Here is an 18,640-nt window from a genome sequence, read left to right as displayed (position 1 = left end):
TTGGACAGAAGACCAAGCATTTTTGAAAAAACACCAAACTGCTCATACTCTTCCCTCCGCTCTAGATGAGAGGTTCAATGGATCAGAGACACCTGCCAATTATTCTTCTTCTCTGTTCTGACCTTCCAAGCCTAAATAACATGATAGATGTAGCTCTGTTAATACAGCTCAGGCATTAACAGGTAAGGATGTTAAAATGCCTTTGTGAAAGAGGTTTTCTGCCTACAGCTGTCTAGTGACAACAACATTTTATTGAGGATAATTACTTTGAAAAACATATAATTCTAAAGTAATCTTATTACCAAAGAGATGGTGATCATCACTAGGGTTGATAGTACCTCTGCCCTTAATTTCAGAGGGAGCAGGAAATGGCCTGAGTAGCACAATTTGACTATACAGGTTGTTTAAAAGAGATGGCCCCAGTTTCAAAGATATAGTGATTTCAAATTGGGGTCCATCTTTTTTAAACACTCTGTATTTTGGTATACTGTCTTATATTTTTTTTCTTCTTCTTCTTCTTCTTTTTTTTCCTCTCATAAAACAGCAGAGTTCTATTTTAAAATTAATGTTTCTGGGATTCACTAGACAAGCCCTGCTTACCTCCCATGGTATCTCCTGCACTTTGCACAGCAATGAGTGCAAACTACAGAAAAAAACATAATATTCTGGACAAAATTCATTTCTGGGTATAAGTTATTCAATGAAAATAGAAGAGAGCATTTGTGGTCACAAGCCTATCTTATTTTTTTTGTCCTGCAAAAGACTTCTTCACCAGGAAAACACAAATAAACAAACAAACAAGGAATCAGTCAGAGAGAGATCATTTTTTAACTCATTGTACTGCTATTCATATGTCAGACTTTTTTAGGGATTTTTTTCTAGGCTTTAATTTTGCTACAGTGTGGGTACCATCTTTCTCTTCATTTTCTGGCCTTTTATGTGTTCCCTTTCCATATCTCTAGCTTGGCTACATTTATCACTGTTTTATTCCCCCCTTCCTTACACTCCTTTTCTTCTCTTGCCCAACCTCTTTCTTCTCATTCCTTTCTCCTTAAGTCAGCTCCTCACATTAACCCTATCTTCTCTTTTTCCCTGTAGCTCTGTACATGCCAAAGTTTTTCTCTTGTATGATTTGAATTTCATCTGTATATGTGCAGAAAATCCTAAACTATTTCAATTCAATTAACAAGACTTCACAGTTATAAACCCTTATGCAAAGCTACTCTACATGCACTTTTCTCTGTCTTTACCTATTTTTTCCACTCTGGCTCCTCTTCTGCTTCTCAAAGTGTGCAATATTGCTAATGACCATTTGAAAACTCCTATTCATTCTGTTATGTACTCTTTCCTCCAGTGCCAAGGCATCTTGTTCCTGCTTTATCTTCTGACTTTAATATTACCCAAAAGAAACACATCTTGTTTCCACCTACCTATGCACCCCATATTCCTCACTTAAGCTTTCAGGCAGCTCAATATTTAATAATATTAATGCAAGAGTATCAAAAAAGGCACTGAAGAAAAAATATAGGAGTTAGTATGGTGTTTTTAACTAAGCAATACTGAGGTGGCTATCACAATGTTGTTTTGATATCTCAGGGAAGTCAAGTTCAAAACAAAAGTAGTTCAAGGCATTACATGAAAGTTTACACATTTCAGAAAGAGGAAGAAGAGATAGAGAGAAAAACATCACAAATAAAGATACAGAGTCAAACTCTTTGGCCTGTAACAATCAGACTCACAAGTGATGGGAAGGTCCAGTAAAGTCATGTCAGCAGAGAAAGGGAAATATTAAACTCAATGTACAAGGCATCAGAGAGCTCTTTCCTACTGCACTGTGCACAGTTCCAGCTAAAGATGTGAAGAAAGATGAAGCCAAGGTGTAATTGGTGCTGATCAAGGGGTGATGGAAGATTTGGAAAGTCTGTTTTGCTAGAGGAAACTAAAAGGATATGGCATGGCTAGCAGAGCAAAACAAAGGCTCAGAAGGTGAGAGACTGCAGTTTACAAACACATCAGTCATTAAACTGTAGGGAGAGAGGTAGGCTTTTTGAAGTATGATCAGTATGATCTAGTTTCACTAGATATAATTACAATTGCACTAGAAATTGAAAGAAATAAATTTGCTAAACATTAAAGACTTTTGGCTCTGGAACTATTTTCCAATAGGAGCAGTTGAGGTAAACAACCCACCTAGTCTAAAACACAGCTTGATACATTAATGACGAAGTTTAAATACAGGCTTTGCCTAGAGCATTAGCTGCTGGGACTTGATTTACAGCAGATCTTCTAAAGTATGATATCCAGGATTCTTAGGAAAATGGGTCAGACAATGTATCTGCAGTATCAGGATGAGGAAGTGACAAAAATGTAGAATAGGGAAAAAAATCACAGCTAAAGAAAAAAAGGAGAAGAGAAGGAAAGCTGAAGAAAGAGGGAAAGACCAAACTTGGGAAAGAGAACAGAACAGATTGCATATAAAATAGAATGTATTAATAAAATATGTAGCTATACAAAAGAGAAGAAAGTAGAAAAATGGAAACAGTAAACAATTTTCCTTTCCCCCTTTACATTTACAAAACCTAGATTTCTGATAGAAAGATAGATGGTAAAATACCAAAATACCTTTAAAAATGTTAGAATGCAAGAGGTAGTAGATCACCTGTACCCATGTGGGTACTTGCTCTTTGAGTTTGTTAAGAAAGAGGATTTCGCTTGTGGCAGGATGTACGGTCACTGGTATCTAAGTGTTTCATAAAGACCTTACCAGAGACAACAAAACCCACAGCCCTCACCCACCTCTGCTAAACCTTCCCTGAAATACCCAGGTTAAGAAGAAAGTCTTGCAGCCCACCTGAAGATGAGCTCCTCCTGGCTCTGTTGGATGAGCAAGCTCCTTTCCCCCATGATAACCCTATTTCAGCCATCAGCAAGCAGTCCCCCAAACCTGCCTTACAACAACCCCTCTGCAGCTGATGAAACCACCAGTTTGCTAATCAGAAGCACAAATGCAATTAACCTACTAACCCCAGGCTGGCAGTCTTAATCCTGGAATGAAGGTTTCACTAGCAACCTCCTCAGAGAGATCAAATCAAGCTGGACATGACAAGAAGTGTTGGCCTCAAGTCAGGACTGGAGATACAGGGGGAGCACCCCTTGCCATGGGGTGCATTGGCTGCTGCTCCCCAGGCAAGAGGAAACATCCCTCCTCGGGATCTCTCTCTCTGACACCTTGTGTGAATACTCAACCATTAAATGCAGTCTTCAGCATATACGAATTAAAGGAAAGGGCTTCTTTGACAGCAAAGTCATTTGGTCTCTCCCCTTGAAGGAGGGATGCTATGCAAATAAGTTCACTTCTGACTATCTGCTACACAGTGTTTCCCTTCAAAAGTCCGTCCAAATCCATTGTTATATTAGACCATTTGGAAGTCTGAAGACTTCTCAGGAATTGTGGCTTGTGATTAATCTACATGTCACTTGTATTTTATACATACTGTTCTCTACGACACCATGTTTCACATATTTCCCATCCACATCCTCAGGCCTGCAGCAGAAGAAATGTGCAGCTGATACCTTAATACATGTTTCATTTACATCCCACACCACTTGCTGGCTCTGAGGACCAAAGCTTGGCCCCTCCACAGCACGAGGCTCTCAGGAAACATTTCCCTTGGCCCTAAAGCATGTGGAGGACATCAACAGAAGCGGGTGGCTGAGCTACAGGGAATGAATACCATCTCAGTGCTGCAGAAACACGGTAAAACATGGGCTATAATAAAGGCCCTGAGCGGAAAAGTTGCTCCTATTTGAATTTGTATGAAATACAGGAAACTGTCTCCCAGGCTTAAATTGCCATCTGGCAATAGGCACAAAATCTGGATAAAAAATTATTCTTCTTAAAAACCTCAATAATTTGTAGTGGGGTGCTGTCTTTGTAAATGAGCTTTTATTATTGTGGGTTTTTTTTCTAAACCCCTGATAGATGGTAAACATGTATGAACACTGCTTCTCATCTACTTTAGGTCCTTAATCCGGAAATGTTGAAAATCAGTGTTGGTATTGCGAGAGATTAATGACTGGTGCTCAGAAACTGTACAGGGAATATATTCCTGCCAGGACAAATGCATAGGCTGTTGAACAAAAATCTGTGAACCACAGATAGGATTGTGTCTTCATTGTAAAGATGCACACTGCCTGTGTTGCTCTGTAGTTAATATTATTCAAATGTTGGTTAGACTGTAACTACCAGGGAAATTAATATGGTGCCTTCATGGTCCAATTTATTCTACTGTTGTTGACAGTTTTCCTTTCAAATCAGTTTTGCAGTATTTAAAAATTATAAATTTTTATGTGAGCAGTGAGATTTCACAAGAGAAAAGACACTCCACTGAACTTTAAGGCCTTTGAAATTAATTCCTGTCATCAGTCCGTTTGTGTCCTACTCTCCTTCAGAGAGGTTGTACTTAAGAGGTCTCCTGCCATATATATTGAGATACATTTTCATCGCTGCAGCTTCTGTATGCTTTTTCTGCCCTTTTCTTTTCTTACAAAACAAGACCTAGGCTACAGTAACCTCAGCTGTTTATTGAAACCTTTCCTTCTCTGTGTTCAGTAAGTGTGCAGGGCTCAGCCAGAAAAACTGACTACAGGCAGAGCTGAGCCCAACTTGGCCCTAGAAGCAAAAGCACAGGCAAGCTACCTGAGGTCATTATAATTAAAAAGAAAAAAATTCTATTTTTATATATATATATAAGAAGACAGAAAAATCACTGCTATGGCATGTCTCCATGGTTTACTGGCACATTCATCTTCAAAATGAAGAACTAGAAGGTCAAGTCCCAAAGTAAGGACTCAAAATTGATACCAAAAGCAACGTGGCAGGGGTCACAGAATCACAGAATGATTGGGGTTGGAAGGGACCTCTGGAGATCATCTAGTCCAACACATCTGCTAAAGCAGGTTCACCCAGAGCAGATTGCACAGGAATGTCTTCAGGTGGGTTTTGAATGTCTCCAGAGAAGGAAACTCCACAGCCTCTCCGGACAGCCTGTTCCAGTGCTCTGTCAGCCTTAAATTAAAGAAGTTTTCCCTCATATTCAGATGGAACCTCCTGTGCTTCAGTCTGTGCCCATTGCCCCTCATCCTATCATTGGGTACCACTAAAAGGAGTTTGGTCCCATCCTCTTGACACCCACCCTTGAGATATTTATAAAAATTGATGAGATCCCCTCTCAGCCTTCTCCAGGCTGAACAGACCCAGCTCTCTCAGTCTCTCCTCATAACAAAGGTGCTCTAGGTGCCTAATCATTTTTGTAGCCCGCTGCTGGACTCCCTCCAGTAATTCCTTATCCTTAAAGTGGGGATCCCAGAACCGGACAAAATACTCCAGATATGGCCTCATCAGGGCAGACAAGAGGTGGAGGATAACCTCCCTTGAACTGCTGGTCACACTCTTCTTAATGTACCCCAGGACACCGTTGGCCTTCTTGGCCACAAGGGCACATTGTTGACTCATGGCCCACCTGTAATCAACCAGAACTCCTACGTTTCCAATGTTGTTAGATTATGTGAGCAGTGAACTCTGCACATAAAGCATATGTGTACATTACCAGTTTACTCTGCAAACCCCATGGTTGACAAGACCAGATTACTGCCCGTGGCTGAGCTCACTGTTTGCATCTTACATATTCCTATATAATATTTGCTTTGCCAGTATTGAAATGGCTTCAAAATAAACCCACAGTCTGATTTGTCAGTCCAACAAAACTCCAGCCAACCACCAGAGATGTCCGAACAGATCTGAAAATGAAAAGCCATGAAATGACTCAGTGCATTAGGTCACTGTGACAGCCAGGAGGTAATACCAGACTATTTACTTTGGCTGGAGTCTTCCTTGGCTCTTCTTAATTTAAAGTGTTAAAGCCAAGCTCTCATCTCAAGCCAATGTGCCATAGCTTGCCCACTTCAGTAATGGTTCAGCACAGGTAATAGGTAAATAACTAAGTCAAATGGGATTTTTAAAATGAAATTAGAAACTCCTATGGATTAAAAGAATAATGATTCTCTTCCTTGCCTGATAGCAGGGCGCAGAAGAACAGACACGATCTACAATTACAAATGGAGTTGTCCTCACAATCCTCCTGTGGTACTGGGAAGCTTTAGCAGTGCTTAAACATCTCTGTGGTGTCTGTACATAAGAATATCCCTAAAAGTATTGTCCATGGCAATGGGATTATCATCTTGGTGAGAATTTTCAGCCCATATTACAGTGCAGATGGCAACTATCCCCACCATCCCCAGAGTGATAATGAGAATGTGGGCAGTCCTTTAAAGGTTGTGTGACTCCCCTACAAAGTAAGAGTATGGTGAAGAGACAGATTTCCATGTATTGAACAGAGATAAGAATAAAGACCACTTTTATTGCTACCCAGGAAACATTAGTGACTTTCTTTGCCTCCCCTTCCCAGACCACAAAGGTGACTTCAGGGTAAATACTTCTAAATAACTTGAGCATGACACATTTCTAATGAGGTTTGGCTCTATTCACCACTGAAACTGCATGCTAGCTCCATTGTTTAGGAAATGACATATACATTTTTTTTTAATAAAGTAAAATGAAACACTATAAATATGGATAGTGTTCTGTAATGATAAAAGTTTATTTCCTTTGCAAAATTGCATTCAACATCTTTTCTTGCTTATTTCCCCAGTTTTTCGCTGCAAAATAACCATTCTTTGTCTTTGTTATAAAAATTACTTACTTCGAACGCACTTGAACTTGGAAGTACTTCCTGACAAACTGAAGGTGAATTATGTATGGGAAGAGTGATACTTGATTAGATGAAACCTCAGCATTGTGGTAATGGTGCAACTCAGGCGAATCATATACCAAAGAAATTAATTGGTCACTTCCAAAACAATTGCTTCTTTTAATCAGATAAGATGGTAACAAGTGCAAAATGAAAGTAAAAATATTATGAATGTAGGTTTCAGTGAAAAAGTAAAGCCTTATATGAAATGCTAAATAATTATTTTAAACAAGAAAAAAGGTATTGAGACGTAAAATGTTTTCACACAGGTTGGGCAGTTTTATTCTTCTTGTTCATGGATTCAGTGAAAAGTACCATTAAAGTGCAAATAAAAGAATGCATAAATTTGGCAAGCAGCAAGCAGTCCTGCCACAAAAGGGGATAAGTTTTGAAAAGTCACAAGTATTCATACTGAATTTTTGAAATACCATCTTTCAACTCTTTATTTTGAAATCACATTTTCACTTAAGGCTGAGATTCCTGAGAGCTCAGTGATTTATTAACAATTAAGAGAATTCTCAAAACTGGATGGAAATTTGGGGCATGTGAGTTAAACACAAAATCAGGCTGTCTGCTATCAAGGACTTACTATTGGGCTGAATAAACATGCAAATAAGGACAACCAAGAAAATATTATAGCAAGTACTACTCCAAGAAATAAAACTATTGGGCCTTTGCAAGGCAGGGAATGTTCAGAGTGCTGGAGGCCAGGTGGGACAGGTCAAGTACTGAGCAACATCTGAATATGCAGAAGGTCCAGGGACCATCTTATGTCCTTTTTTCACTATTACTGACTTGCAGATTCATCTTTTGAATATTTGCATTGAAGATTATAAGTACACTCACTATATGTACTTGTCTTTTTCCCAACTGACTCCCCTGTGGTTGTTTTCTGGCTCTTTTAAAGTGTTCAGGACTTTCAGATCCCTCTTTCTTCACCAGTTCTGACAGGTGTTTATAATTTCTCTTGCTTTGGTAGCTGCAGATAGAGATGGCAAATAAAGTAGCACTTAAAACTATGACTGTAACTATGACTGTCTTGTTAACCACCAACTACCACTGTTCTCTCCTTACCGTCCTTTGCCTTAAATTTGCATGTCACTGTCAATTGAGCCCTGTACAACTCGAACATCCTAAAAATAAATAGATACATAGAAAATACAGTAAAAAATACGATTAGTTTACCTGCAGTTCTCCTTCCATTATACTGAGGAGTTTTATCAAGTCCTCTTTAGAAAACTCTAGGGACTTCTTGTTCTTTCTTTCAGTAGGTCCAGGTGATTTTGAGTGCCGTTTGACAGTTGCTGAAACCATGACCTCATCTTCCTTCCGATGAGGTTTGTTCTTTTTCTTGGCATCCTCCTGAAGTTTTTCATTCTCTGCATGGCTGATGACAGGCTTGGAACTGGAGAAGTGCCCGTTAGACGAGCTTTCTCCACCTTGGTTTCGGGATCTCATCCCTACCTAGAAAGAAACAAACATAACGATGCATTTATAAATGAAATTACTTACAAAAAGCCGCAGTGGAAATACTGCCTTTGGAAGAACAACAGTCTTTTGAAAATTGAAAAATACTGTCATGCTCAAGAGACAGCAGTAGAAAGCTCAACCACTTCAGCAACTCTGTGTGTGGCAGAAAGTGAATCCAGAGAATTAATTACAAATTTAACAAAGTCCTGAAGTAAGGCTAACCATCTTTCTCAGGATGCCAAGATGCTGATATGAGTTTAAATGCACGGAACTTAAAAGTGATGTGGAAAAATGATAAAGAACATTTTCCAGTGTTCCTTTTCCTTCAGTCAACATTTTGATCATTCACAATTCATCACTACAATACAAATCAGGTTGTCAAGTAGATCTTATTTTAACATGAGGTTTACTTGAGAGACAGGAATGCAGTTAAATTTTAGAAAAACATATTCCTTGTATATAAATTCTCTATGAGAGTGGAGTGACAATGCATGGTAAACAAATGTGACTGTACAGTTTCCTTGACTGAAGCAATGGTTTTATCCCAGGTAACAAAGACAAATGGGGAATGCAGGTAAAATCAAGTGGTTAACTCCATCCTAAGCTAAATACTGCATGGGATTATTAGACAGTAAGTGCAATAAAGAAAAAGTGAAAAGAAGTTTGGAAAAAGAGCACAGAGAACATGAAACCACTAAGAGGTGAGTAGGCAAGTCCTTCCAGAAGATTCAGGTCTTCTCAAAAATGTAAGGTCATGGTTATCATATGCTCACATCTGTGGTCTCTTAAGCACCCACATAGCACTCTTAGACTACGTCTATCCTAGGAAATTAAACAGTGACAGCTGACAGTGACAGTTACTGAGCTCTGGCACTTGACTTGTTGTGTTGCTAAACTTTAGCAGACTCCTTGGCACACTTCTGATCCAGGCAAACTACCACTCTCCGAAACAGTTCCTGGGCACAGTTCAGCAATCAATGCAGCTAGGTCCAGATGAGCCACCCTGTTCTGGAAGAGTTTAGTAATACAAGCATGGCTGGATTCTGCTGTTTGACCCCAGGGACAGAATGAGGGCCTTGGGACTGCTTAGTTTACAAGTAACATAGCCTTGGTGTCACACAAAGTATAGCTGTGAAAATCATTCTTTCTCTCCATCATCCTCACCAAACAACAGTTCGCTCTCATCCCCTCTGATGCCATTCAGTGGTATAAAATTTAAACACTTGCACTTATCTTCAAATCTTTTCACTGTTCTCTTTCTTACCCGTCAGCCCTTTTCAAGTTGTCATCCACAAAACACATTCAGCCAAAATTAGCTTAATATGCCTGCCTGTTGTCTTCTCTTATCAACATCTCTCTCCTTTCTGCCCCCTTGACCCTTGCTAGCCCTTAAAGTCCCAGTTACTATGTAAGTTCTAGTCCTATGGTACTGGCTAGTAATGGCACAGAAGACAAGATGGGTTCATCAGTGTGCATTTCATTACTTATCATTAATAAATACATGTGCATAGGATACTCAGATATCTACATACATGGGCCCATATTGCAATCCTATCACCTGCTATCCTGTCACCTTCCTGTGTTAGGTTGAAGTAGGTCTTTGTAATTATTTTCAGTGTTTAACTGTAGAAGATCTTGATTGTTTTTTGTAATCAAGATATTTGTCATATGCAATACAAAGGTAATGGTGAATTTAGTCTTGGTACAGAGCCAAATTCAGATCTAGAATGTAAGCCAGGCTCCTAAAAATTAAATAATCTTCATCTTACTTGAAACTGCTTATATAACAGACAAGAAACACCATCAGGATTTTATGTTGCCTTACTCCAATTTACTTTTGTATATTGTCATATACTCTGGTACCTTAATTTTTTAGTTAAACCCAATTTATCCAAGATAAACTAAGGATACTAGAAAGCAAGATCTGCACAGAGAAATATCCTGCGTCAAGTCAACTACAATTTGAACAAACAGATTGAAGAATGCTGAAGAAGGGTCTGTATGTCTGAAACTTGCCCAGTTTTTATATCAATAGATCTAATGAATAATATTTCACTGCTTCCAAATCTTTGCTCTCACTTAAATTCATCTCTGGATTTAGTTTGCGGCTTATTCACTTGTCAAACAGATGCTTCTCAACATCGTTAACGTCACACACTTTTCTGATAAGGATCACAGAGCAACAGTTCACCAGTGATGGGGCAAAACCTAAAATACATGGACTAATCAGCTTGGGTAATGTTACACTGGGTCTGCTACAGCTTGCTACTTGCTTGACTCAGGCCAGTGTCATAAATCTCTTGCTCACATTGGCCTTGCATTCTGGTAGTTTCGCACTCAGCAGGAAGATTGTCTTTTTACTACCATTGGTTACTCATGTCTTAACTCCATTAATTCAATGGAATTCATCCAGCAGCATAAATGGGGAGAGAATTAGACCCGATGTTTTTGAGTGAGAGAGTTTCACAGTGAGATTCCTTGCATTGTAGGTCTGCTCACATCCAAACAATATGTGACACAGGTATACAATGGCCTTTAACTTCCTGAATGCTTATGCAGTATGTTTTTCATCAAACAATTTCGATTAAACACATGAATTATGCTTTCTAAAAACAGATCTCCATTATAAGCATGAACAATACCTGAGAACCTCAGGAAATCTTTTAGGTCTCAGGTTTGTAATGGAAAAATAAACACTGTACTATGTTTCCTCTCAGATAGGGCTTTCCAATTTGTTTAACTTTAATGGGTTTTAAACTTTCCAACCATGCTTCCTCTCAGGAGAGAGCACTTGGGATCCAATCTGTCTCTATTTTTCGAGTGTTTCCTTCTGAGTCCCTGTGGGTCACAGACTCCAGCCACTTTCGTCTCTAAACCAAACCTATTTTTCATGGCTCACAGTGAATAGTTTCATGGCTCTAGAACATCCTACATGTTTTAAGAATAAATATTGCAAGTCTGTCTTACATATGTTTTCCAGAGGAAAACATATTATTACATTACAGTGTATTCTGCTTAGTAACATGCTGCATTAGTGGTTTCTCCTTAGTAAGATGACTCAACTGTTAGACCTGAAGCTGCACAATTAATTTTACATTTAACTCATGACTAGTTGAGACACATCATCCACCTCAAGCATTGCATAATCAACCAGATGCACTTAGCTGGATATGTCAGGCTTCACAAAATGTGGTGTGTCACCCTGTCACATCATAACTCAAGACACTGATCCATCTGTGCCTGTGGGAGCTGAGATGACAATTTATGAAGCCGTGTGAAAACTATAGGTTTGTAACCATGCTAACAGAGAAACAATCAATGCATATTTAAAGTATGCTTTTATTTGGTGTAAATAAATATAGGTCCACAAAGGACAGATGCAATTTTTTTTTTTTTTAATTCACTAATACAGCAGCAGAGCAGTTTAACCAATTGATCTGGAGTTTTATATCAACTAGGTAAGTAGCATATGATTGTCACTACAAGAAGACAAACTTGACCTTTTTAAAAATTTCTAGAACTTGGCCTTTAAAAAATTTAACGATTTATTTTGAAGCAAGTCTTACAGTAAGTATGACAGTCTGTCACTCTTGGGGACACTGGCCCTAACAGCCTTCCTTTGTGTAAAAGCGTGCCAAAATCAGGGTAACACTGACACCTACTCTGTCTTCAGATGTTGATAATTTTCCAACATGTTATCCAAACACAAAGGTGTTGTGTGCTGAAGCCAGAGATGCAGGTGAGCTCAAGCCTGAATGGTGACAGAAAGGGCCAAAGTTTTGATATTCACACAGTAATTTTCAAGGAGTTTAAGGGCCAAAATGAACGGCACAATCCAGCTGTTGTGCAGTGCTCTAGGAACACAAAGCAGCTGTAAGGATGACTGAGTTTTAATTAGAGCAGCGTGAAGTAGCCAGAACATACCAGTGATCTTGGCTGAAATACTGTGTGCTGAAAAGGAGTGGTTAGTGTTATCATTTTGGACATCTGTCTGTATTTTGGATGGCATCATGATAAAGAAAAAAAGTTCCTGACCAGTTGCATGACATTATTTCAGTATGCAAATAACAAAATCCAAAAACTTTGCCTATCTGTTCAGGGTTCCAGAATTGATTCTGGGGACACTGCCAGTCTAACACTGGTAACAAATGTCCTCCTGCTGTCTGCACTTATCATGTCTCTATATCTTACAGCATTCCTGATCTGCTGAAGGGATTGTGTTCCCTGAAGAAGTAGCTGGTATGATTTATTGTGAGTTTAGCATTTAATATTTAACTCTACTGTGTTTTTTTTTTCCACCCCTCATCATACTGTGTATTAAACTGGAAACCTTTCCTAACAGCCTCCAGTCAAACAAGAAGTCTTTATATGATCAGTCACCTTGATTTCGACATTTATTGGCTACTCATTTCAATATGTGCTCACAGCATTGGTACTTGGCAGGGTAACTCTTCAGCCTCTCCTCTGTTTCACTCATTTGTTAAGCTTTAAGCACAAAGGACAAATGCTATGATTATTTACTTGAGTCTGTATTGTTGTTCTGGGCACGAGTCCTTAGGTTTTCAAAAGTTAGCAATCCACATAAGATTTTATGAAATAACCTTTATGTTAGTTTTACTGACATCAGGAGGAAATTTGTGAGGAATTTGCTGAGTAGGATGTCAGGAGAGGACAGGCTGCATGCTGTTCCAAACCCTTCCCCCATTGATGGCAATTTGTTCTCCCTATAGCTCTTGAAATAACAGGTTAGATTAGTCTCCATTACTAGTGCTATTAGAATCAGATAACTCAAAAGGGTTCTTTGAACTTAACATGTAGTCCTTCTTGCTAATTGGATATTGTGCTTTTGGCTCCATAGTGCTTTCCCTTTTTTTTTAAAACAAAACAAAACAAAAGTTATAATACACACACACACACACACACACACACACACACACACACAAGTTGATTTATACCCATGATATGGTTGTTGCCCTTGGCTATAAATTGGTAGTCTGGAGTTCAGTTGCAGATCTAACTGACTGAGATATCGCATGAAAGTGCTGGGTTTCTGACAGGCTAATGATGTCTTGTAGGGTTGGTGCAGTTGGGTTATTAGTGAGTCAAAACTGAAATTGTTTCTCAGCCGTGAATTTGGGAACTCTGTGATGGAGAACTGTATCTTTCAGAGGCTCTCCTGCACAGGCATTTTGAGTGGAGCAAAACATTGTGCAGAAGGGCCTGGTACACAGGGGAAATTGCTGAGAACTCAGGTGCTAGGCAAGCCGAATCTCTGTCCAGTGATTATCAATCAATGTATAGCACCAGGAGTGAAAAAGAAGTTAAAATTTACTCAAAATGAAGACCACATCATGTAAAACATCTATCAGATCTGTAACACCCCATAAATAAGGAGGAGAGCTGTTAAACTTTTAAAACAGTATCAGTGTGTATCTGTAAGTAGTAGATACCAACAAAACAAACAAACAAACAAACAAAGAAACAAAGAAAAATATGACACCTTCTCAGATGTCAGGATAGATAGGGACACCAAACTGACCTTGTTGTCTTAGGAGTCCTCAGCAAGGACAACCTCAAATGACATGGATGTCTTTAGCCCCAGGGATCTGGATAGCCAGAACTAAAGCTGTATGTCCTCAGTGGTGTGGCTTTCACAGGACAAACAGGTAGAGATGCAAGCGTTCACACCAACTCAGAGACTGATTAAAATTATTAGTTTTATTATTAGTTATTCCTTATAATTAGTTATTCCAGGCTTTTTTCCTGGAGTCTGCATATGTTTGTTATTGTTGTTTTGTCTGACTTGAAGAAATAAAAAGGAATCACACTACCAAGGGATTGTCATAGGACCAGGTAGGGACTGATGGCTGCACTGTGCAGGGGCACATGCTGAGCAATACTGCCCAGTTGAACTTGGATGCTGCACGAAGCAGACATGTATCAGACTCCAGACTGTGCGATAGCCGAACAACACCATGCCAAGGCAACGCAGATCTCATTCTTCGTTTTGCTTTTTGCAGATGACTCCAGTGTTTGTTTCAGTCATGCTGGTCAGAGGAGGGTGCTAATCCAAATGACTAATGCAATGAAGAACAGAACAAATATCTACCTTTGTCAGTTCTGGAGTTTCCCGAATTTTTAAACATTCACGCCTAGGGCACTAATTCATTGTGTCCTCTAAGCCTCCCCTAATCTCTTGCCCTCATATGCATCATGACTTATCTGCTAGAGCAAACAAGAAAAGGTCCTTCTCACCTGCTGCCTGTGCTCGAGTGAGGGGGAGAGGCCCTGGCATTGCTCAGAGGAGCCCATGAAGGAAGGAGATATTGCCCCATGGCAGATGGATGTCACGGTGTCTGCCTCATTTTGCCATACCATACATGGAGTCTCTTTGGTGGAAGAAACCTGAGTCTCTTCAATTATGAGAAAGAAGGATAATTGGTCCCTGTTTTGAGTATCTGACAAAAATTCAGTGACTGTTTTAGATTCAGGACACAGATTATTTAGTTCTATCGAGTCATTGCTACTCATTATTCCCTAATCTATTTTGGTGAACAGAACTTCTCTTTTTTGCTGCTTGCTAATAGTGTAGAAAAGCAGCAAAGTTATAGTAGACACACTTGTTAAGGTACAGCCTGAAAATCAGCAAAGCCTTTTTGCTTTATCAAAGATTTGGTTTATAGCTTCTAAAAATGATTCTTATAACAGTGGAGCATAGTAGCACATGGTTTATATTCACCAAGGGTTATAACAACAATAGTTCCTTTGCCTGAAAAAGAGAAAAGAGAGGAATAACTATAAATGTCTTTTCAAGAAGAAAAGAAAAAGATCTCTGAAAATTCCCTATCCAGTTGCCATTCTGAGTAAGTATTATCCACATGAAACCAGAAAAGGATTTCACAAAACTAAAAGAGGAAACCCAGTCATCACAAAGGCAGATTTATACCACTTTAACATCATTTTCTTAATTCCAAGATAAACTCTTCACTGGCTAAATTATGGCACAGATTTACAAAGAACAAAGTTTATGCTGGTATAATTCCATTAATTTTGTCATTTTCAGGAAAACTTGTGGTTTCAGCTGGAATAGTTTTCCTTGAGTAATGCATGCTGACCAACTAAGGAGTAACATAGACTTGTTTCACAAAGATTCATGTTTCCCAGGCTTCATCTGGAAAAACATCTTGGATGCATGAGCCGTGAGGAATGATAAGCTATTAGGTCATCATTCAGTCAAAAAAATAAACTTTTATATATCACTCTACCCGTGTTTTGATTACTGTGGCTCTCAGCTGCCAGAAAGCACAAACAGGAGTCATAGAGAAGAGACAGCTCAAGTAGCTGACACCACTAGACAAACATGCCACTAGGTCTGATGATATTTATTTGCTGGAGTGACTATGTGGCTGGAAGGGATCGACCAGGTAGGTGGCAACCCTGTTAACTACCTGTGGTGCAGCCTTTCCAGCACATTTCAGCTGAGCTGGGAGTCATGGGAGTAACTTGGTTCCTACTCCTCCCTTTTCCCAGACTGTTTCCAGCCCGCTGGAGTGTTTTGTATTCAGGACTACTCTGGATTTGAAGGAAAAGCATGGATCCTTGGATGAAAGAAATCCCCTGCTTCTTGGGGCTGTGTACCTTGCACCCAGTTGACGGAGCCTGTCTCAGGACACAACCACCCCTTCAGGGCTGGATGAGCACTGTGCCCTATCATGACTCTGCACATAGGGTTTTACAGCTTTCTGCCCTTTTTAGTTATGCCATTTCAATTAGAAATCAAACCGTGAGCTTCACATGAAGATGAAGCTAGCAATGTCACCATTAGTTTCAGTCCAAACCCACCAAACATTTATCACCTGACAGCCAGAACGTGCCTGGAAAATGGTGAGAGAGGTGATGCAGATTAACTGGCCTACCAAAGATTTTTGACTCCTGCAGATGGGTAATCTTTAGTGTTAGGTAAGCATTAGTCATTTATTTTTGTTGACAGCATAGAACCAAGCTGATAACCTGCAAGATCAAATATACCGTAGACTTACAAACCACACAGTATCTCTTGTAAGTAGTTTCTAAAGTCCATTGCTCCTGTAATAATGCATTTTCTGCTTCCGAGATGGCAGGAAAATGCTGACAACAGCAATAGAGAGGAGCAGGCTGATAATCATCACAGCTTTTTCCTCTGAGTCCTTTGTCCCGATCCTTACAATAACAAAAAAAAAACCAAAAAAAAAAACACCTAAACGTGATATATCACTGAGGGAACCGGCATGGAAAGTAAAGTCATTCTGTCATCTTTGCAACCGTACTTTAACCTGGGAATGAACCACAGGGCAAATAGGGAATGCAGTTAGGAAATGAGGAAACTAATTTGTATTAGCCTTCTACAAAGTCTATTTCAACTTTTCACTTGAAAATTAATTTTTAGTTCAGAATTAACTTCATTTTAACAAGTGTGAGACAAGACAAAACGCTAAATGTCCAAAAAGCAAACTTCAGGCTTTGGGTTGAGGGAACTGTTTTGCCGTCTGTTGCTGACTAGACGTGAATCACAAATCCTGTATTCTTTTTGGTAGCCATGATTTGCACAGCTCTGATTTTGCTAAAACCACTAAACAGCCATAGCTACATTTTACATTTGACTAATTAATCCTTCTTTCATTTTATAAAAATAACAAAAAATGATCATGATGTAGATACTCTTACATATTTTACAGCAAACGGAAAAAATATTCTACAGAGGACCTGTGTCTTCCACATATATTGTCTCAAAGACAACAGAGTAAAAAAAACATCTGCAACATCTCAAATTTCAGCTGTCAACCAAAGCAGGGAGCAAGTTCCAAATCTCTCTCAGTGACTCCTTTGTAGGAAGTTTCAGTTGTTGATAGACACAGAGTACCAGCTTGCACATGAATGTCTGGTTGGTTTTTGAGAGGTGAATTTAACCCCCTCCCTTAGACTGGGCTGCCTTCCACCACCCAAATGTTACCTCCTCTGTGAAGTTTAACTGATTTCAAAACAGTTAAAAATAGTCTCCAACACTAAACCTGCCCTTGAATCTCACCATCAATTTTAGTGGGTTTACAATAACATTTTTCCCATTGGGAAGAGAAAAAAAGAAAATAAATTCTCTGGCTACATGCACACTGGAGATTAACCACGTCCAGGACTGCTCTCTGGCTGTGAGGCCAGCTGTCCTGGAAAATCCTTCAGGCTCTTAAGCCCTCTTAGCATCCATAACATGCTGGCTGCATCCACACTGCCCACTGGGAATTGCTCCTACCCCATGCTGACTCCTGAAACATGCTCTCAAATGGTTCAGGAGGGTGTTAAGTGGCCTGGCCAAAAGTGTGCCAAGGACCACTCCAACGGTTTAATACAAGTACAGACATTCACCTTGCAGCGTCTGTGCTCATGCCCTAGCACTGTTTAATTTACAGCTTTTCCTTTCCACAGCCTGCTCCTTTACAAATAAAGGAAATGGAAAACTAATCAGCTGTGTAAAGGAAAAGTGCAACTCACCATAAATACACAGTTTGCAGAGAGAATGTAAGCAGAGGGTGGTGGGAAAACAGAAAAGAATCCAGATTTTTTCAAGTAAGATAGATCAAGGCAAGCAGAAGTATATTGCTTATTCTAGAGGTGTATTTTTAAGTCACTACCAAAGGACGGTCTGGAGACAGAGCAGTTCAGCAGAGGAGTCAGGAAGAGACAGGGCAACCGAAGCAGAGAGAGGTTGCACAACATCCCCAATTCACCCCAGACTTCTCCTGCCTTTTGCTGGGCTTGGTGGTACAAAATTTGAGCTCTTCTGCTTCATGTCACTGATAAGAAGACAAGCACCATGAGGCTCCAGAGTGGCCCTTGCATTGCTCAAAGCCCCAGCCTTCACTTGTCATTACTATTTGTGAAGAGGTGAAAGGAAAGGAGAGTCTTACTTCATTCCTGGCAGTGCCAGCCCAGCAACCGTCATTATTTCCCAGTTATCCTGTAAGCTTTCCACTGACTTCAGAACTTGTGGCAAAAAAAAAGCAATGAAGTAAATGTCAGCCTAACTGATTTAAATAATACCAATGTCTCATGCTGACAGGGAGCAACACAAAAACCTGCAGATACATCACCTGGGCCTCTAATAGCTTTCTTTTACAGAAACTATATTTACATGCCTCTTCTAATGTCTTGGTTTCCAAATCCCTAGACAATTTCTTCTCTTGAAACAAATGAAGCTAGAGAGTTATCCTGCATCTACAGGTTGAGCTGGTTTCATCTCTTTTTGAACAGTCTGTCGATATTAACCTGCTCAAGTCTTCATGTGCCTTTTTGGTTGAGAGCAAAAAGTCAGGCTAAGCTCAAAGCACTGC

General features: G+C 39.6%; 1 protein-coding gene across 11 annotated transcripts in view; it reads right to left on the bottom strand.

The window, feature by feature from the left end:
• The window catches only part of FILIP1 (filamin A interacting protein 1), a 108,648-nt gene that overhangs the window by 56,839 nt on the left and 33,169 nt on the right, over nt 1-18,640 (bottom strand). For 9 of the 11 annotated variants that reach the window (XR_014183688.1, XM_082048756.1, XM_082048760.1 and 6 more), the window contains exon 2: nt 7,995-8,273. Coding sequence is in view for 8 of the 11 variants with exons in the window: in XM_082048756.1 (XP_081904882.1) it covers nt 7,995-8,267 (273 nt within the window). In the remaining 3 variants the exon portion in view is untranslated. Of the gene's footprint in view, nt 1-7,994; nt 8,274-18,640 lie in introns of those variants that run through there. The other 2 variants (XM_082048758.1, XM_082048757.1) reach the window with 2 other exon arrangements.

The sequence above is a fragment of the Streptopelia decaocto genome (assembly GCF_964273445.1).
Source record: "Streptopelia decaocto genome assembly, chromosome: 3".
Taxonomy (NCBI): domain Eukaryota; kingdom Metazoa; phylum Chordata; class Aves; order Columbiformes; family Columbidae; genus Streptopelia; species Streptopelia decaocto.
Note: the sequence above shows the minus strand (reverse complement) of the source record. Positions and strands in the feature narration are given on the sequence as shown.